General features: G+C 37.3%; 1 protein-coding gene and 2 non-coding genes across 4 annotated transcripts in view; 2 read left to right on the top strand and 1 right to left on the bottom strand.

Annotated features, from left to right (window-relative positions):
• The window catches only part of LOC138026188 (transmembrane protein 198-like), an 8,506-nt gene extending 1,638 nt beyond the window's left edge, over positions 1 to 6,868 (bottom strand). Inside the window, exons 1-4 of one of the 2 annotated variants that reach the window (XM_068873410.1) lie at positions 2,653 to 6,868; positions 1,593 to 1,674; positions 327 to 435; positions 1 to 31 (exon numbers count right to left, since the gene is read on the bottom strand). The exon at positions 1 to 31 is cut by the window's left edge and continues 70 nt beyond it. In XM_068873410.1, the coding sequence (XP_068729511.1) occupies positions 1 to 31; positions 327 to 435; positions 1,593 to 1,674; positions 2,653 to 2,729 (299 nt within the window). In that variant the 5' untranslated portion in view covers positions 2,730 to 6,868. The remainder of the gene's footprint in view (positions 32 to 326; positions 436 to 1,592; positions 1,675 to 2,652) is intronic. The other variant, XM_068873411.1, reaches the window with a different exon arrangement.
• Positions 6,869 to 17,499: 10,631 nt separating this feature from the next.
• Positions 17,500 to 17,572, top strand: Trnas-gga (transfer RNA serine (anticodon GGA)). Its single transcript has one exon. It is a non-coding gene; the product is annotated as a tRNA-Ser (tRNA).
• Positions 17,573 to 17,751: 179 nt separating this feature from the next.
• Positions 17,752 to 17,824, top strand: Trnas-gga (transfer RNA serine (anticodon GGA)). Its single transcript has one exon. It is a non-coding gene; the product is annotated as a tRNA-Ser (tRNA).
• The last annotated feature ends 4,598 nt before the right edge of the window (positions 17,825 to 22,422 follow it).

Raw genomic sequence — 22,422 nt, 5'->3', positions numbered from 1 at the left:
ACTCCAGCCAATACACTGAAAAGAATGTGAGCTAAAAAACAAACAAAAAAATGAAAAACAAATTCGAAAAACGTAAACTGTAAAAATGAAACTGCAGTTTCTGTTTATCTCGGCCACCAGCGTTTCGTAAATAACAAACTGTTGGGGTTTTGATCATGTTTGTGTTTGATTTCAAGTATTTGTTCCGCTCCCCATGCTGTATAAAGCATTTGAGAAAATCCATAGGGTAACAGTTGTACAAATGGTATATTATAATCATCATTACTCCAAATTTGGCTCACTCCGTTAACTCGTTTGGCTCTAACAACTTGGACGTCAGAGGTTACCTATTTCCTTTCCATTTGGACCACAGCAAATTTGTGTTTTAAAAACCAGCGGGCTAAACAGATAGAAAAGGAGAAATCCCAGGACAAATCCTGCAAGAAACATACATGGCTAGAAAACAAAAGGAAAGTTAGACTATGAAGATAATATATAGATGTATACATATTCATTGTAAGGAAAAGTGTCTTGTTCCCCTTCATTTGTGCGAGTTTTTTAATTATAAAAGTATTTTGAAGGCCCGTTTAAACGGTTTCAACATTTGCTTAAAAATGTAGTGAACACTTTTTTGAACCAAATGTTGGGTGCGTTTGAATAGGTCGTCCAACGTTGTTGAAAGCGTAAAAAATGTTGAAAGCGTGTTGAATCGAGTTCAAATCGATTTAAACTTTCATTCAACATCGATTCAACTTTTCCTTTGTTCTCGAAAATGTTGAATGGTGTTGAAGTCGTTAGAACAGTTCAACATTTTTTGTAGAACACACGCATGCATACACATCATGCCGCAAAAGCAAGAGAAAATGAGTGGACAGAGAAGGAGGCTCCTGGTCCAGCCCTTGGGATATGTCATGTCCACGAAAGTTATTTTTAGACGAGTGGAAGTCTTCCGAGATGTCCGCATGCAAGCCAACCTCGGTCCGATGTTTGAAAGAAAATATATATTCATAAGCCTTCCACGTGCGCCATTATTTTCTCTTTTCACTAAGAACCTGAGAGCGAGGCAAGACTGCATGCGGACGTCTCGGAAGACAGACTTCCCCTAGAACAAAGACTTCCGCTCGTCTAAAAATAACTTTCGTGGACATAACATATCCCGGCCAACGCCTTGAGCCTCCCTCTCTGTCCCCTCATTTTCTCTTGGCAAAAGGCAATATGGCTTAGTTTATCTCGACGAGAGAGAGGCTGGTTTCTAGTTCTTACTTCCTCGCAATCAAATTTCCCGAAAGTTTTGGTTCTTTTGTTGGGTGGGGTCGTACCTTTAACTTCAACGATTTTGGCCGTTGCAGGGTATGAAACACTGTGAAATGTTTCGTGCAACTTGTCCCGCCACAATGTCGCCAAAACATTGACAACTGAGTTGCACAAAACATTTCACATTGTAACAGCGCCTTAAGCGCGGGAAGAAATCCGTGCGAACAACTTAAATCTTTGATTGGCCAAGAATGTGGCTCGAGGTTTTTAAGCCAATCACTGTAGAAGCAATAGCTCAATTACTCGACACAGAGTTAAAAACCTTCAGGAGAGGAAAATATAATAATAATGCTACTTACCCTTATCAGGCGATAACCAGCTGCCCATATTGCAATACCAATCACTGCTAAGATCTCTATCACTGTAACAGTGGCAGGATGTCTAAGATAAAACACCAAAAGTTCATTTCTCAAAAGCCTCGAAAACTTTTTGGGTCAGAAAAGCAATATCTACTCCTTTTGAAAACTTGATCTTTGAAAAAGTATTTAAGGCCGGTAAAACCAATTTCATACACCTTATTCCAAAATGGCTACCCTTTTGGCCTCGTTCGAGTTTAAATGTTCTTTTGAATTTTACGTTTGAAAGCGAGGTCAATTAGACCACTTTCGATATATTAAAATTCAGTCCTAAACAAAAGGCATCATCTCGAGGCTCTGAGGAATAAACTCATACAAATCCTTATATTTATTCCCCAGATCCTCGAGATGATGTCTTTTGTTTTGGACTGAATTTTAATATATCGAAAGTGGTCTATTTGCAAGGAAACAAAAGAATACTAAAATAGCGGCCATTTTGGAATAAAAAACGATTTCCTTTTTAAGATACAAAGCGTTTATGTTAACACGAAAGTTTCAAGAAACGCACCCAGGAACCGGTTAAGGTAAACGTTTCCCAATTTTCGAGTAACAATTCCTGAGGTAAGGGATACACAAGCGATATGTGTAGCGCCAACAATGCTCGACAAAAAACCAGAGACTACGCAGTCATCTCCCGCAGTCACTAACCCTCCGTACCGCTGTCAATGCTTATCAAATGTAAATTACATATTTTGTCGTTTTGTCCCCTGGGTTAAAGGAATAAATTAAATACTTTGGGTACAGCTGGAAACTTCAACAGTCTTTTTCGTACCATATATGATATATGTTGCATCTTATTTTTGCCATATTTATCAAGAATGACAATCGGGGTTTATTGTCGGTTCACCAAACAGGTGCTGTTATTGACAATAACCCAGCTTCAACAGGTAGCCAACGCGAGGACGTACGAGAAAGCAGGCTCCTAGATGGAACTGGGCTAAGCCAAAAACACGTTGAGATAACTAGAGATGAAAAAAAAAAAAAGAAGAGGTTTAAAACTTACTTGTTGTAGACCAACTTATCAAGTCGCAATTTCTGAGTGGCCTCTTTAGTTAAATGAAATCCTTCGTCCCAATCCATGATTTGCGCACAGGATAACAGCGAGCAACGTCGGTTGCTTACCGATGTGGTGCGTTTATACGCGTTTCTTCAGTTGGATTTATTAAATCCCGAGTTATTCCGTTTAGAAAGCAAAGACGCAAAATGATGAAGATATTTGCAGCTTTTCGATAACTCATGGGCTATTTTTAATCCTTACAATGTCATGTCGTTGATAGCAAAAATATTTTAGGAGCATCGGCTTGGCAACCAAACCTCGATTGAATTTGTCACTCCATTGAAATTCTACCGACGGGTAATTGCCACCACAAAAACGTTGGAAACTTTGGGCCGCATGCAGGAAAAACTGATCTGGTTTCGCACATCTAGTGTCATACGTTTTTCACAACTCGTAAAACCTTATACCAACAAATAAAAGAAAATTTATATCAATTTAATCAAACCACACGCAAAGTGTACAGTACACAAGCGAAGACTGACTGGAATAGAGAGAGATCAAATGTAATTTGTGCTCGAAAGAGTAAGATATCGACAGAAGCCCATCACCCAGTAGTGGCTGGCCTTGGCCCATCAGTTGACTGTTTTATCAAAATGTAGAATACGGGTCCCGCCAAATTATGACCAATCAGATTGGGCCTGATGACCACGACTTTGCTGATCAACTACGTGACCGCACGAGGGATTGTGAAATGAACACAATACCGGTACCGCCATGTGTTTTTTCCCGCAGAAATCTAGCAGTAGCTGTCCTAGAAATAGATGATTCGACGAAAAGCTCACCTCAAAAAAGACCTTTTTCATAATGGCGACCCAATAAAATATTATTACTGGGTTGCCTATGGCAATCCCAGTCGGAAAATGGGTAGATTATTTTTTTTTACTGGGTTGCCAAACCCAGTCGGAATCTCGGTTTCATTTCGTGGGTTTTTTTGTTGCTTTTGTTATTTTTTTCCGTGTCGGGAAAAGTCTTGCCTGTCACTCCCCTGCTAAGTGGTGTCTTTGTGCATAGAGTCTTCTGTGCGCATTTTGTTAGGTTTCAGGGGGCTGGGGTAATGCGTAGCTTGCTCTGCACAATTAACCTGTAATGGCGTCGAAAGTCATTGTAACGAGAATGGCGTTTTAGTACATCTTTAAAGAAAATATACCCATATGGAGCTCAAGAATGGAACGGCAAGACAGGTGGTGAAACATAAAGTTTTGGAATATTAAAAGCGACGAGTAATGGACTTCGACAGCGTGAATCTTTCGCCCGTCGAGCCGAAATCAAAATGAGCTGTACTTCTAATATTTCGCCAAGGTGGTGTTACGTACAACACTGAAAACAAATGGAAATTTCTCTGGGTTCAACAAAGACAGAGAAGGAATCGAACGCCTCTGGTGACTTCTGGGTGACCCCTTAAATGGTCTTAATGACCCCCCCAACTTGAAAAAAATTGCCTGGAACGCTGCACGTACCACAGGCAACCCAGTGTACCCTCACGGAGGGTCTAGTATATTTTAGAGGCTCGCAAAATTAAAAATAATATATTATTGAAAGTAGATCGGTGTTCCCTTATTCCCTGAAAATATCCCCTGTTCCCTACAAATAAATGTTCCAGTTCCCTTGTTCCCTAAAACCCTGGGAGGGGCTCATCAGTTAACTTTGAAACCTTTATTTACATTGGAAAAGAAAGCTATAAGAGTAGCGACCTAATCTCCAGCTTCACTGAACACTCAAGTCCTTTATTATCAAGCTGTCCGATATAATTACCCTTCAACTTGCAGTTTTTATGTATACATTGTAAGTTCCATTATCTCAACTTTTATCTTCAGTCTTTGATACCTTTCTTAATCCTGTTAGTAACATACATATATGTAGACATAACGCTAGGTTGTCCTCCAGTCTGACCTACGCTATCCCAAAAGAGTGGCAGAACAAATTATGGAATTTTCAACATAAGGTTCCTGGGTCTTAAAGTTTGGAATGATATAAGTGATGACATCAAGTTTCTCTCTCTCAAACGTTTTAAGGAAAAGTTTATGTCAATTCTTATTGCTGAATATTAATTGCAACCAGATTTACCAAGTGAACACTATATTTTTTCTGGCTTTCCGTTGTTTAATACTGGCATCTTAGCTTTATTTTGTTGTTTCTCTTTTTCTGCTAGCTATTTTTCATTTTTTGTTTTGTGTAGTGTTTGCGCCTGTATAACATGACCCTTTAATATAATCATGTATTAATAGCCTAAGCAAGGCCGCCCTATCTTTTTTGGCCCTTCATGGTTATTATGGGCAGCCTATACTCTTTCCTTTCTTTAAAGGAATATATATATAATAAAGATATATATATACGTGTAATAAAGTGGCTAATGCCGTTAAACAGTGCTCAATACACTTTTTAAGTGTAGAGCTTTGAATAAGAAGATATAACGAAGAGACAAAATTCTCTGTTACTCCGCTAAGAATTATTATTATTATTATTATTATTATTATTATTATTATTATTATTATTATTATTATTATTATTATTATTATTGCTAAGTAACATCACAGGCCTAAAAGGTGCTCCTAAAGTTCCTAAAGTTTCCAAAGGAGTCCCCTCCTGATTCACTAAAGGGACAAAACATTTCTTAGGAGTCTAGCCGTTCCCAACAGAGCACTTTTCTGGATCACTTCAAGTCTGATGGTGGTGCCAAGCTTTTCGGTGTGTTTGTCAAACTTATCAGATACAGCCCCTAATGTTCCAATCACAACTGGCACTACAGTCACTTTCTTCAGCTTCCACAACTTTCTTATTTCTTCCCTAAGAAGTTGGTACTTCCCTATTTTCTCCAGTTCTTTGTCTTTTACTTGCCCATCCCCTGGAACGGCGACGTCAATGATCATGGCCTCCTTTGCTTGCTTATTAACAAAGACAATGTCCAGTCTTCAAGCTTCAACTATCCTGTCACACTGTACTGTAATAAAGCTTGCTCTAGGGCATTGCAGATCAATGCTTCTGTTCACCCTTTGGGGTCTCCCTTCTGCATTCACTGCCATGTTTTATCCCAGTCCACTCCTGTCAAGTTTCTAACATACTGCCCATGCATTTGCTTCCCTTTCCATTTGTTTTCTGTTTCCAGCTTTGCAATCTTCTTATACTCTTTCACTTCCTTTGCCTCATCCATCTTCTTTGTTCCTCTCTCTCCCACTTTCCTTAACAACACCTTATTACATCTCCCTACATACCAACCCAAACTGTTTTCTTCCCCCCCAGGCACAAGCTTCCCAACTAATAAGTCTTCTGCCCCCTCTCTTCCTTGGTACGTATATCTTTGCAGTGTCGCTCTTTGGGTGTAGCTCCTTATTCATTGTCATCACTTTCCTGGTCTTTCTATCCATGCTTTGCAGCTCTTCTTTCGTCCATCCAATCTCACCTCCTCCATACCATTATATTATTATTATAATACCATGGGTGACAAATTACTCCTTACTTTAGGCGCAAAATTTCAGCGTTAATTTATAATTTCACATGTGAAATTACAAAATTGCCATGGTAACATCTCTTGTATCTCGATCAGAGCCAAGATGGCGTCTAGATTTAAGACAGTGACTATTGAAAAAGTTACGAAATTAAAAGAAGCGGCAGAAAATTTAAATATGTGAAAGAGCACAATTAACTGGGTGAGAGTTTTTGAGAAGTGGTGTGACGAAAATAGCCTTGAGAAAAACCTGGAGATGATTCTTCCCGAGCAGTTGGATAAAGTATTCGAGCGATTTTACAATTATGGTTGTGAGCGTAATTTGTCACCCACGACATTAAAAGCTAACCAAATGGTTTTCTCGTGAAATTAGGAAATAATTTCACTTGCGTTTTGTCAAAATTCTGATGATTTCCCTCGCCTTAATTTTAACAAAACGCGCGTGAAATTATTTCCTAATTTCACTAGTTGCCATTTGATTACACATACTTATTTAATGTATTATTAAATCATTATTTTAATGTATTATTATTATTTAATAGCAACAGTAAATATTTATTATTATGAGGCCGTTGGCAAAAACTGGATCGGACCGGATTGGACCAGATTGAATGGGATCGGATCGGATCCGACTGACAACCCTCGGACCGGATCAATAACATGCTCAAATTCTGTGCCTTTCTCTCTTGTGTAGTCGTCTCCTCATTTATTGAAACTCGTCGAAACGTTTTTTTTTTTCCAAAGATGATTACAGATTCCAAAGTGGAATTATGAAAGATAAGATGTGATGAATTGAAATCAATAAGCGAATTGACTGCATACACAATGGTCTTCTTTTTCAAACTGATGACAATTCTTTACTTTACCCCAGTCCCTTCTAATTGCACAATAGCCTGATTTAGCAACAGAACAGGAATGTCAGTTGACGATGGCACGCGAAGCAAAAATATCCATATCAGGCCATATTAGCCAAGTAGAATCCCAACTATTCTGCGGGCTCTCCTTTCATTAACTGACGTTCCCTTTCTATTGCTAAATCAGGCTATTAAGCAATTGTCAGGGACTGGAGTAAGGTAAAAAATTGTTATCAGTTTTCACGTTTGAAGAAGAAGACCGTCGCGCAGGCAGTCAATTCGCTTATTGATGTCAATTCCTCACATTGTATCTTTCATAATTCCACTTTGGAATCTGTAATCAACTCTGGAAAAAAAAAACACTTTGACGAGTCTCAATAAATGAGGAGACAACTACACAAGAGAGAAAGGCACAGAATTCGACTTTTCCTGTCTTCAGCACGGTGTCTGGTGACCGTCTGCTTTTGGCGGGGATTTTGTTATTGATCCGGTCTGTGTTTTGTCAATCCGATCCGATCCGATCTGATCCGAGCTGATCTGGTCCGATCCCGGTCGGATCCGGTCGGATCCTGGTTTTGCCAACGGCTTTATTATGACAGCGCCGTCACAAATAGTGATCATGTGTCTTAAAACTGCATGTATGGGATTGACAAAAAAAACCTTTCTGATCCAACATAGTACACAGGATAACAAGAAATGAAGCTGAGTCTTGCCACATTGACAACAAGTTTGAATGGCTAGACCACTGAAATTCCTTGTCATTCTATAAGTTGAGAAATAATGAGAACAGAAACAAGCAGATACACCTGTAAGTGTTGGTGTTTAAATGGAGATAGCCTTTTCAACAGTCAGAGCTACTTGAATTGAATTTACTTAAATTGCTACAATCATGATAAAAAGAAATCACTTCCTTTTTGCTTTAGATTTTGAAAGGGTGTTGGCTCAACACCTGACATTTCAGGGCTTTCTTGTAAAGCCTCGATTTATCACAGAAAAACTTACACTGGGCTTCTTACCAATTTTGTCTTTTAAAGTGAAGAATTTTTTCAGCTTCAAAGATCCCATACCAGATGATTTAAAAGTCCTGTGCAGGATGTGATTTCTGTTACATTGGTGAGACGTCATGCCATTTTCATCTACAGGAAGCGTCATGGAACATCTGCTGACTGACAAGAATTCTCATCTACAAAAACACCTAATTGCCTCACCTGACTGTAAACAAACATGCATTCCTAGTTGTCTTACGATCATAGACTCAGCTAGAGACGTTTATAGTCTTAATTGAAAGAAGGTACTGTATCTATATTTCACGTTTTAAGGCAGAGCTAAATGTGCAGTTACAGCATAGTTGATAATTTTTGTTTTTTGTAAGCAACCTGTTTAACACTTGTGCACGCACACATGTTATGATACGTTATGTTCTGTGACTTTGTGTTATCTTTTCAAAATATAGCCGTCACTGCTAAAAAATTAATTGTATCGTATATAAGAGAGAGAGGTTTGTAGATGATACTGATGATGGCATGAGTTAAATGCCGAAACATGTCTTTAAAAAGTTGGTTCGAGTGTCTTAAATTTAGTTCACTTGATTTCATATCAGCAGTTCAATATATGATTCAATTTAAGCTTATATCGTTTCATTCGTTAAATAGAGAGAGTTTACCTCAGCCTTCACGCAGAATCCAACAGGTGAATTAAGTCTTCACTCGAGTTCTCTTGTTCGCGGCGGAATCACAGATCTAATGACGTAATCATCTAATCGGCCCTAAAAGTACCCCAAAACACTCAGAATCTCGCAGTGCAGATCTCGTTGAGCATGACGAGAAAGAGAAGAAAAATGCCTTGAACCATCGACATCGGCCGCCATTTTGTTCTTTATATCACTTTGACTCCGCTGACCATTGAGACAGTCGTCACAATAGCCGTATATAGAGGATATTACACGGTGGCGAGAAGATATGAATTTTATGTTCGAGTGGCAATGAACAATATCTCACGAGTGAGCGAAGCGAACGAGTGAGATATTGTTCATTGCCACTCGAACATAAAATTCATATCTTCTCGCCACCGTGTAATATCCTCTATTTCTTGCAATGCCATATATCTGACGAGTATCGTGAAATTCAAAAAATATATGTATCATGAAAAAAATATATGTATCACAAAATATATATATCATAAAAAAATATATGTATCATGAAAAATATATATGTATCATAAAAAAATATATGTATCAGGAAAAATATATATGTATCATAAAAAAATATAATTTACGTGTGATCTCTACGTTAATTGTAGTTTATTCTTTTTTTCGAGTGAAATTCCTGACGCCTATTCAAGCCAAAAGGTGCCAAAGAAAACAACTGTGCACTCCAATATGCCTCTTTAGTGATTAGAAGTTTCTCGATGCTGCATGAGTTGTTGACAGTCTCCTGCACTTGATCAATACATTGGAATGAGAAGTCACTTAAATCATATGGTGTTTTGTTGAAATGTACCGCTACCACGCAAGTCTTTTTCTTAGTGACCATAGCGGACTTATGGTTGCGAAATCTAACTCTAAAGTCAGTTGTTGTAGAACCAATGTATTGCAGGCGACATTTCTTGCACGAAGCCAAATAAATAATGTTTTTGGAATCACAAGAAAGTTTTGATCGTATTTTGTAACTTTTACCTGTTTGAAAACTTAGAAAGGAATTTGATTCAACCAAGAAGTTGCGACAGAGATCGCATCTTGTTCTTTTTTTACATTTAAAACAACCCTTAGCCTCAACAATCTCTTCGCGTTCGGTGTTGGGGCCATAACGAGATGGCGCCAACAATTCCTTAAGGTTTTTAGATCTTCGAAAGGATGCTACAATGGAATTTGCAGGGAAAAGCTCTTATAATTTAGGGTTGGATTCCAAAATCGCTAGGTGTTTGCTGATGATGCGACCTACATCAGGTAAATTTGGATTAAATGTGGTCACAAATGGAAATAATTTCTTCTTAGATCTGGCACGAGTCCTAAGTAGATCACTTCTATGTATGGTTGAGGCCTTACGAAATTGATCATCCACTAATTTAGAAGGGTAACCTTGATTGACTAAATAACCTTTGCAGTCAGTAGTTCTCTCGGGAAGAAAAATTTGTTCCGAGCAGTTTCTTTGTAACCTTGTCGCTACGCCATAAGGAATAGCCTTAAAAACGTGTTTAGGATGAGCACTTGATGGTGGGAGGTACAGATGGCTATCCGTTGGCTTTGAATAAACGTCTGTCTGAATAAAACCCTCGATAAGATATAGAGTTAAGTGTAGCACGTGGAGCTCGCGCTCAGAAAAAACTAATTCAAATTTTACAGTAGGGTATAAAGAATTTATAAATTCGGTAAACTCATGCAGTTGCCCCGAAAATGGCCTCTGTTACCGACCAGTTTTCGCATGTATAAGTCTCAGTTTTTTGCGTGTTTGGCTTGGGGGGATGCAGTGCCTTGGCCGCATCTTTGGCGGTTAAGTCTGCGCAGCGACTTCCCCCAAGTTTGTTGGCTCGTTTGCCTTTGTACATTGCTCGCTAACCAATACTCTTGTCCGATCCAGCACGTGCTGTTTACCAATCAGGTCGTAGTGCTGGGGAGATAAGTGTGGTTGTTCTATATCACGCAATCCGGAAGTCGCATAGGCTAACCAGTCGCAAGGCAGTGTTCCCCTCACTGTTCCTTGGTATCAACATAGTTAGCTTTTAACGCATAACGTAAGGCGCAATAGAACGAGACAACAGACGTATTGGCGTTTTTTGAGGAGAACACTGCCTTGCGACTGGTTGGCCTATGCGACTTCCGGATTGCGTGATATAGAACAACCTCACTTATCTCCCCAGCACTACTACCTGATTGCCCTGTCGCGGCATGGTTTCAGGGGCTTTGATTGGGAATTTTGTTTAGTGAGTTTTTGTTTGTAATTTGCATTCAGAAAACTATTTTAATGAAAATTCTCGTCTTATGTGTAATAAACAGTTCACGACATAGAAAGTGCTTTGTACGGGGTTTTATTCACTCGTTGTTTGTGTCAAAAACCCTCACTCGCTCTTTCCTCGCTCGTTCGGGTTTTTGACAAAAACAACTCGTGAATGAAACCCCGTACGCCACACTTTCTATGACGTAAACTATATATATGTATTATATTTTTCCTGATACTTATAATTTTTCATGATACACATATTTTTTTCCTGATACATATATATTTTTTATGATACATATGTATTTTTCCAGACACATATATATTTTTCCTGATACATATATATTTTAATGATACATATATTCTTTCATGATACATATATATTTTTCCTGATACATATCTTTTTTATGATACATATATATTTTTCATGATACATAAATTTTTTCATGATACATATATATTTTTCCTGATACATATATTTTTTAATGATACATATATATTTTTCCTGATACATATATTTTTTAATGATACATATATATTTTTCCTGATACATATATTTTTTAATGATACATATGTATTTTTCCTGATACATATATTTTTTCATGATACATTTATTTTTTCCTAATACATATATTTTTTCATGATATATATATTTTGTCATGATATATATATTTTTTCCTGATACATATATTTTTTTCATGATACATATATTTTTTATGATACATATATATTTTTCATGATGTTGTGTAAAAAAACGGTCCGTGTAAAAAAGCTGCTTTTTTATGTAAAAAAGCAGCTTTTTTACAATTATATATTTGTAAAAAAGCTGCTCTTTTACAGAAATATATTTTTGTAAAAAAGCAGCTTTTTTATGTAAAAAAGCTGCTTTTTTACAACTATATAATTGTAAAAAAGCAGCTCTTTTACAAAAATATATTTTTGTAAAAAAGCAGCTTCTTTACGTAAAAATGCTGCTTTTTTACAATTATATAAGTGTAAAAAAGCTGCTTTTTTACAAATATATAATTGTAAGAAAGCTGCTTTCTTATGTAAAAATGCTGCACTTTTACAATTATATATTTGTAAGAAAAGCTGCTTTTGAACAGAGATATCTCTGTGTAGAAAAAAGGAAGTACAGAAGCCGTAAATAATTAAGCAAACCGGCTTTTACAACGGTTACTGTTAATACATTACATCAAGTAGTGTAAACCATTCGTTGCTTTAGAGCGCCGAGCAGTGCATTCATAATTTATCTTTCTGAAAACCGATGGAGAAAGCTTAGAGCTCTTCCTACTGAAATACAGTGGTGATGTGATTTTATGTAGCCTATGTTAGCCATACACATATTCTTTATTGTCGACATCACAATCAGTTTAATTTCAGCGTATAAATTCGAGACAATATTTGGTTCAGGTCACAGTTTGTGACCGGGTGCAAGAAAGTTATAATTCAGTTTTGTAAACACACAGTCCAAGCGCTATAACTTTCCAACGATTTATGCCAGTGCCCTGGCTTTTTTTGTTGGCTTGTGCTACCCGCATAAGTATTATTTATTAGTGAAAATCACGTTCCCAAGCCTTTCATAAGTGCCGAAAATCGAAAAAGTGTTTCCTTACATGTCACGCCTTGTAAAGGTGCAGGAAATTTACAATTCAGTTTTGTAAAAAAACGGTCCGACCGCTATAACTTTCCAACGCTTAATGTCAGTGCCCTGAATATTTTTGTTGTCTTGTGTTAGTCATATAACTATTATTTTGTGATAGAAATCACTTTCCCAAGCCTTTCATAAGTGCCGAAATTGGAAAAACTGTTTCCTTAAATGTCACGTCTTATAAAGGTGCAGGACATTTACAATTCAGTTTTGTAAAAAAACGGTCCGACCGCTATAACTTTTGAACCATTCATGCCAATGTCCTTAATATTTTGGTGTCTTGTGCTAGCCATATAACTATTATTTTATGATAGAAATCACTTTCCCAAGCCTTCCATAAGTGCTGCAATTCGAAAAACCGTTTTCTTACATGTAACGCCTTGTAAAGGTGCAGGAAATTTTCAATGAAGTTTTGTAAAAAAATGGTCCGACCGCTATAACTTTCCAAGGATTAATGCCAGTGTCCTGAGTATTCTGTTGGCTTGTGCTAGCCGTATAAGTATTATTGATTGGTATAATCCCCCCCTTGGGGGGGGGGGACCTCTTTCATACGTTTTACAGGTCTGTTCGACCTCAAAGGCTATGCGTTTTTGGCCCCTATTAGTTTTGACCATTTTGTTCTACAATAGGGTATTGTTTGTGCACTCGAGTCTTGAATTGGGTATGTTTTTGTAGAAAAGGCCAATTCTTCATCGGTATGCAATAAGCCCATCAACAAAAGGCCTTCTCAAATTGTCACGCCAATCGTCTAAGAGCTGAAATCGGTCAGAAATAGGGTATCAATGTTTTGGTTAGGTCTCAAATAGGGTAGGGAAAATAGTAGACTTTTGTCTGAAAAAGGGTGTTAGTTTCATTATCTCATTGTTCAACGCTGAAGGAATAACAGATACCAGGGTAAACAGTGATTCGCGAAAGACTGAGAAAACAAAATGCTATTGACGAATAAGAGTATTGAAACTGACAAAGACCATCGGTCTGACAAAAGCTAGGAAAAAAGATCAGGACAATGGTGTAACTAATTGAAAAGTTATAAACTTTGGAACTAAGTCAGTTGTAAAGTCCCTGCACCTTTCGATACGAAGGGATGTTGATGTAAGAAAACAAACCGTGTTTCGTATTTTGATCTATTATGCCACACTTATGAAAGACCAGTGAAAGTGATTTCTATCGTCCAAGAATACTTATACGGCTAGCACCAGCCAACAAAATATTCGGGACACTGGCATAAATGGTTGAACAGTTACAGCGCCCGGACCGTCTTTTTCTGCACCTTTACAAGGCGTGACATGTAAGGAAACAGTTTGTCGAATTTCGGCACTTATGAAAGGCTTGGGAAAGTGATTTCTATCATAAAATAATACTCATATGGCTAGCACAAGGCAACAAAATATTGAGGACACTGGCATAAATCCTTGGAAAATTATAGCGGTCGGACCGTTTTTTTACAAAACTGAATTGTAAATTTCCTGCACCTTTACAAGGCGTGACATGTAAGAAAACGGTTTTTTGCATTATGCGGCAGTTATGAAAAGCTAGAGATAGTGATTTCTGCCAAGAAATAACACTTATACGGCTAGCACAAGCCAACAAAATATTCAGGACACTGGCATTAATCGTTGGAAAGTTATAGCGGTCGGACCGTTTTTTTACAAAACTGAATTGTAAATTTCCTGCACCTTTACAAGGCGTGACATGTAAGAAACATTTTGTCGAATTTCTGCACTTATGAAAGGCTTGGGAAAGTGATTTCTATCATAAAATAATAGTTATATGACTAACACAAGACAACAAAAATATTCAGGGCAAGGACATTAAGCGTTGGAAAGTTATAGCGGTCGGACCGTTTTTTTACAAAACTGAATTGTAAATTTCCTGCACCTTTACAAGGCGTGACATGTAAGAAACATTTTGTCGAATTTTTGCACTTATGAAAGGCTTGGGAAAGTAATTTCTATCATAAAGTAATACTGATATGGCTAGCACAAGCCAACAAAATATTGAGAATACTGGCATAAATCGTTGGAAAGTTATAGCGGTCGGACCGTTTTTTTACAAAACTGAATTGTAAATTTCCTGCACTTTTACAAGGCGTGACATGTAAGGAAACGGTGTTTCGCATTATGCCGCACTTATGAAAGGCTTGGGAAAGTGATTTTTAGTAATAAATAATACTTATGCGGCTAGCACGAGAAAACAAAATAGTCAGGACACTGCCATAAATCGTTGGAAAGTTATGGTGATCGGACCGTTTTTTTACAAATATATAATTGTAAAAAAGCTGCATTTTTACAAAATATATATTTGTAAAAAAACGGCTTTTTTACGGTACCGGTTTTTTACGCTACAATGATATATATATTTTGTCATGATATATATATTTTTTCCTGATGTGGCGTAAAAAACCGGTACCGTAAAAAAGCCGTTTTTTTACAAATATATATTTTGTAAAAATGCAGCTTTTTTACAATTATATATTTGTAAAAAAACGGTCCGATCACCATAACTTTCCAACGATTTATGGCAGTGTCCTGACTATTTTGTTTTCTCGTGCTAGCCGCATAAGTATTATTTATTACTAAAAATCACTTTCCCAAGCCTTTCATAAGTGCGGCATAATGCGAAACACCGCTTCCTTACATGTCACGCCTTGTAAAAGTGCAGGAAATTTACAATTCAGCTTTGTAAAAAAACGGTCCGACCGCTATAACTTTCCAACGATTTATGCCAGTATTCTCAATATTTTGTTGGCTTGTGCTAGCCATATCAGTATTACTTTATGATAGAAATTACTTTCCCAAGCCTTTCATAAGTGCAAAAATTCGACAAAATGTTTCTTACATGTCACGCCTTGTAAAGGTGCAGGAAATTTACAATTCAGTTTTGTAAAAAAACGGTCCGACCGCTATAACTTTCCAACGCTTAATATCCTTGCCCTGAATATTTTTGTTGTCTTGTGTTAGTCATAAACCTATTATTTTATGATAGAAATCACTTTCCCAAGCCTTTCATTAGTGCAGAAATTCGACAAAATGTTTCTTACATGTCACGCCTTGTAAAGGTGCAGGAAATTTACAATTCAGTTTTGTAAAAAAACGGTCCGACCGCTATAACTTTCCAACGATTAATGCCAGTGTCCTGAATATTTTGTTGGCTTGTGCTAGCCGTATAAGTGTTATTTCTTGGCAGAAATCACTATCTCTAGCTTTTCATAACTGCCGCATAATGCAAAAAACCGTTTTCTTACATGTCACGCCTTGTAAAGGTGCAGGAAATTTACAATTCAGTTTTGTAAAAAAACGGTCCGACCGCCATAACTTTCCAACGATTAATGCCAGTGTCCTGAACATTTTGTTGCCTTATGCTAGCCGTATAAGGATTATTTCTTGGCAGAAATCAGTATCTCCAGCCTTTCATAACTGCCGCATAATGCAAAAAACCGTTTTCTTACATGTCTCGCCTTGTAAAGGTGCAGAAAAAGACGGTCCGGGCGCTGTAACTGTTCAACCATTTATGCCAGTGTCCCGAGTATTTTGTTGGCTGGTGCTAGCCGTATAAGTATTCTTGGACGATAGAAATCACTTTCACTGGTCTTTCATAAGTGTGGCATAATAGATCAAAATACGAAACACGGTTTGTTTTCTTACATCAACATCCCTTCGTATCGAAAGGTGCAGGGACTTTACAACTGACTTAGTTCCAAAGTTTATAACTTTTCAATTAGTTACACCATTGTCCTGATCTTTTTTCCTAGCTTTTGTCAGACCGATGGTCTTTGTCAGTTTCAATACTGTTATTCGTCAATAGCATTTTGTTTTCTCAGTCTTTCGCGAATCACTGTTTACCCTGGTATCTGTTATTCCTTCAGCGTTGAACAATGAGATAATGAAACTAACACCCTTTTTCAGACAAAAGTCTACTATTTTCCCTACCCTATTTGAGACCTAACCAAAACATTGATACCCTATTTCTGACCGATTTCAGCTCTTAGACGATTTGCGTGACAATTTGAGAAGGCCTTTTGTTGATGGGCTTATTGCATACCGATGAAGAATTGGCCTTTTCTACAAAAACATACCCAATTCAAGACTTGAGTGCACAAACAATACCCTATTGTAGAACAAAATGGTCAAAACTAATAGGGGCCAAAAACGCATAGCCTTTGAGGTCGAACAGACCTGTAAAACGTATGAAAGAGGTCCCCCCCCCCCCAAGGGGGGGATTATACCAATCAATAATACTTATACGATGAAATGGTATATGAAACGTATCATATGTGAACTGCGGATATGAAATCAAGTGAAGCTATGATCTTCGCAGTTATGAGAGCAATTTTTGCAATTGAGTAGAGAAGCCTGAAAAATTCAGGACTTCAACGGGGTTTGAACCCGTGACCTCGCGATTCCGGTGCGACGCTCTAACCAACTGAGCTATGAAGCCACTGACGTTGGGAGCTGGTCATTTGTGGGTTCTAATGGTCCCGTGAGGAATGAATCAATGATGAAATGGTATATGAAACGAATCATATGTGAACTGCGGATATGAAATCAAGTGAATCTATGATCTTCGCAGTTATGAGAGCAATTTTTGCAATTGAGTAGAGAAGCCTGAAAAATTCAGGACTTCAACGGGGTTTGAACCCGTGACCTCGCGATTCCGGTGCGACGCTCTAACCAACTGAGCTATGAAGCCACTGACGTTGGGAGCTTGTCATTTGTGGGTTCTAATGGTCCCGTGAGGAATGAATCAATGATGAAATGGTATATGAAACGAATCATATGTGAACTGCGGATATGAAATCAAGTGAAGCTATGATCTCCGCAGTTCACATATGATTCGTTTCATATACCATTTCATCATTGATTCATTCCTCACGGGACCATTAGAACCCACAAATGACCAGCTCCCAACGTCAGTGGCTTCATAGCTCAGTTGGTTAGAGCGTCGCACCGGAATCGCGAGGTCACGGGTTCAAACCCCGTTGAAGTCCTGAATTTTTCAGGCTTCTCTACTCAATTGCAAAAATTGCTCTCATAACTGCGAAGATCATAGCTTCACTTGATTTCATATCCGCAGTTCACATATGATTCGTTTCATATTCCATTTCATCATTGATTCATTCCTCACGGGACCATTAGAACCCACAAATGACCAGCTCCCAACGTCAGTGGCTTCATAGCTCAGTTGGTTAGAGCGTCGCACCGGAATCGCGAGGTCACGGGTTCAAACCCCGTTGAAGTCCTGAATTTTTCAGGCTTCTCTACTCAATTGCAAAAATTGCTCTCATAACTGCGAAGATCATAGCTTCACTTAATACTTATACGGCTAGCACAAGCCAACAGAATACTCAGGACACTGGCATTAATCCTTGGAAAGTTATAGCGGTCGGACCATTTTTTTACAAAACTTCATTGAAAATTTCCTGCACCTTTACAAGGCGTTACATGTAAGAAAACGGTTTTTCGAATTGCAGCACTTATGGAAGGCTTGGGAAAGTGATTTCTATCATAAAATAATAGTTATATGGCTAGCACAAGACACCAAAATATTAAGGACATTGGCATGAATGGTTCAAAAGTTATAGCGGTCGGACCGTTTTTTTACAAAACTGAATTGTAAATTTCCTGCACCTTTATAAGACGTGACATTTAAGGAAACAATTTTTCCAATTTCGGCACTTATGAAAGGCTTGGGAAAGTGATTTCTATCACAAAATAATAGTTATATGACTAACACAAGACAACAAAAATATTCAGGGCACTGACATTAAGCGTTGGAAAGTTATAGCGGTCGGACCGTTTTTTTACAAAACTGAATTGTAAATTTCCTGCACCTTTAAAAGGCGTGACATGTAAGAAACATTTTGTCGAATTTCTGCACTCATGAAAGGCTTGGGAAAGTGATTTCTATCATAAAGTAATACTGATATGGCTAGCACAAGCCAACAAAATATTGAGGATACTGGCATAATTCGTTGGAAAGTTATAGCGGTCGGACCGTTTTTTTACAAAACTGAATTGTAAATTTCCTGCGCCTTTACAAGGCGTGACATGTAGGAAAAGGGTTTTTTGCCTTATGCAGCAATTATGAAAGGCTACGGATAGCGATTTCTGCCAACAAAATAATCCCTATACGGCTAGCACAAGGCAACAAAATATTCAGGACACTGGCATTAAGCGTTGGAAAGTTATAGCGGTCGGACCGTTTTTTTACGAAACTGAATTGTAAATTTCCTGCACCTTTACAAGGCGTGACATGTAGGAAAAGGGTTTTTTGCCTTATGCAGCAATTATGAAAGGCTAGGGATAGCGATTTCTGCCAAGAAATGATTCTTATACGGCTAGCACAAGGCAACAAAATATTCATGACACTGGCATTAATCGTTGGAAAGTTATAGCGGTCGGACCGTTTTTTTACAAAACTGAATTGTAAATTTCTGCACCTTTACAAGACGTGACATGTAAGGAAACACTTTTTCGATTTTCGGCACTTATGAAAGGCTTGGGAACGTGATTTTTACTAATAAATAATACTTATGCGGGTAGCACAAGCCAACAAAAAAAGCCAGGGCACTGGCATAAATCGTTGGAAAGTTATAGCGCTTGGACTGTGTGTTTACAAAACTGAATTATAACTTTCTTGCACGCGGTCACAAACTGTGACCTGAACCAAATATTGTCTCGAATTTATACGCTGAAATTAAACTGATTGTGATGTCGACAATAAAGATTATGTGTATGGCTAACATAGGCTACATAAAATCACATTACCACTGTATTTCAGTAGGAAGAGCTCTAAGCTTTCTCCATCGGTTTTCAGAAAGATAAATTATGAATGCACTGCTCGGCACTCCAAAGCAACGAATGGTTTACACTACTTGATGTAATGTGTTAACAGTAACCGTTGTAAAAGCCGGTTTGCTTAATTCTTTACGGCTTCTGTACTTCCTTTTTTTCTACACAGAGATATCTCTGTTCAAAAGCAGCTTTTCTTACAAAGATATAATTGTAAAAGTGCAGCATTTTTACATAAGAAAGCAGCTTTCTTACAATTATATATTTGTAAAAAAACAGCTTTTTTACACTTATATAATTGTAAAAAAGCAGCATTTTTACGTAAAGAAGCTGCTTTTTTACAAAAATATATTTTTGTAAAAAAGCTGCTTTTTTACAATTATATAATTGTAAAAAAGCAGCATTTTTACGTAAAGAAGCAGCTTTTTTACAAAAATATATTTTTGTAAAAGAGCTGCTTTTTTACAATTATATAGTTGTAAAAAAGCAGCTTTTTTACATAAAAAAGCTGCTTTTTTACAAAAATATATTTCTGTAAAAGAGCAGCTTTTTTACAAAAATATATTTTTGTAAAAAAGCAGCTTCTTTACGTAAAAATGCTGTTTTTTTACAAATATATAATTGTAAGAAAGCTGCTTTCTTATGTAAAAATGCTGCACTTTTACAATTATATATTTGTAAGAAAAGCTGCTTTTGAACAGAGATATCTCTGTGTAGAAAAAAGGAAGTACAGAAGCCGTAAATAATTAAGCAAACCGGCTTTTACAACGGTTACTGTTAATACATTACATCAAGTAGTGTAAACCATTCGTTGCTTTAGAGTGCCGAGCAGTGCATTCATAATTTATCTTTCTGAAAACCGATGGAGAAAGCTTAGAGCTCTTCCTACTGAAATACAGTGGTGATGTGATTTTATGTAGCCTATGTTAGCCATACACATAATCTTTATTGTCGACATCACAATCAGTTTAATTTCAGCGTATAAATTCGAGACAATATTTGGTTCAGGTCACAGTTTGTGACCGGGTGCAAGAAAGTTATAATTCAGTTTTGTAAACATACAGTCCAAGCGCTATAACTTTCCAACGATTTATGCCAGTGCCCTGGCTTTTTTGTTGGCTTGTGCTACCCGCATAAGTATTATTTATTAGTAAAAATCACGTTCCCAAGCCTTTCATAAGTGCCGAAAATCGAAAAAGTGTTTCCTTACATGTCACGTATTGTAAAGGTGCAGGAAATTTACAATTCAGTTTTGTAAAAAAACGGTCCGACGATTAATGCCAGTGTCCTGAATATTTTGTTGCCTTGTGCTAGCCGTATAAGAATTATTTCTTGGCAGAAATCGCTAACCCTAGCCTTTCATAAGTGCCGCATAAGGCAAAAAACCCTTCTCTTACATGTCGCGCCTTGTAAAGGTGCAGGAAATTTACAATTCAGTTTTGTAAAAAAACGGTCCGACCGCTATAACTTTCCAACGATTAATGCCAGTGTCATGAATATTTTGTTTCCTTGTGCTAGCCGTATAGGGATTCTTTTGTGGGAAGAAATTGCTATCCCTAGCCTTTCATAATTGCTGCATAAGGCAAAAAACCCTTTTCCTACATGTCACGCCTTGTAAAGGTGCGGGAAATTTACAATTCAGTTTTGTAAAAAAACGGTCCGACCGCTATAACTTTCCAACGATTAATGTTAGTGTCTTGAATATTTTTGTTGTCTTGTGTTAGTCATATAACTATTATTTTATGATAGAAATCACTTTCCCAAGCCTTTCATAAGTGCCGAAATTGGAAAAACTGTTTCCTTAAATGTCACGTCTTATAAAGGTGCAGGAAATTTACAATTCAGTTTTGTAAAAAAACGGTCCGACCGCGGGAGTTATGAAAGGCTAGGGATAGCGATTTCTGCCAAGAAATAATACTTATACGTCTAGCACAAGCCAACAAAATATTCAGGACACTGACATTAATCGTTGGAAAGATATAGCAATCGGACCGTTTTTTTACAAAACTGAATTGTAAATTTCCTGCACCTTTACAAGACGTGACATGGAAGAAAACGTTTTTTTTGCATCATGCGGGAGTTATGAAAGGCTAGGGATAGCGATTTCTACTAAGAAATAATACTTTTACGGCTAGCACAAGCCAACAAAATATTCAGGACACTGGCATTAATCGTTGGAAAGATATAGCAATCGGACCGTTTTATTGCAAAAGTGAATTGTAAATTTCCTGCACCTTTACAAGACGTGACATGTAAGAAAACGGTTTTTTGCATTATGCGGCAGTTATGAAAGGCTAGAGATAGTGATTTCTGCCAAGAAATAACACTTATACGGCTAGCACAAGCCAACAAAATATTCAGGACACTGGCATCAATAGTTGGAAAGATATAGCGGTTGGACCGTTTTTTTACAAAACTGAATTGTAAATTTCCTGCACCTTTACAAGGCGTGACATGTAAGAAACATTTTGTCGAATTTCTGCACTTATGAAAGGCTTGGGAAAGTGATTTCTATCATAAAGTAATACTGATATGGCTAGCACAAGCCAACAAAATATTCAGGACACTGGCATTAATCGTTGGAAAGTTATAGCGGTCGGACCGTTTTTTTACAAAACTGAATTGTAAATTTCCTGCACTTTTACAAGGCGTGACATGTAAGGAAACGGTGTTTCGCATTATGCCGCACTTATGAAAGGCTTGGGAAAGTGATTTTTAGTAATAAATAATACTTATGCGGCTAGCACGAGAAAACAAAATAGTCAGGACACTGCCATAAATCGTTGGAAAGTTATGGTGATCGGACCGTTTTTTTACAAATATATAATTGTAAAAAGGCTGCATTTTTACAAAATATATATTTGTAAAAAAACGGCTTTTTTACGGTACCGGTTTTTTACGCCACAATGATACATATATTTTTTCATGATACATATACTTTTTTCCTGATACAAATATTTTTTTATGATACATATATATTTTTCATGATATATATTTTTTTTCATGATACATATATTTTTCATGATACATATGTTTTTTCCTGCTA

The sequence above is a fragment of the Montipora capricornis genome, chromosome 12 (genome assembly GCF_036669925.1).
Source record: "Montipora capricornis isolate CH-2021 chromosome 12, ASM3666992v2, whole genome shotgun sequence".
NCBI classification, from domain to species: domain Eukaryota; kingdom Metazoa; phylum Cnidaria; class Anthozoa; order Scleractinia; family Acroporidae; genus Montipora; species Montipora capricornis.
Note: the sequence above shows the minus strand (reverse complement) of the source record. Positions and strands in the feature narration are given on the sequence as shown.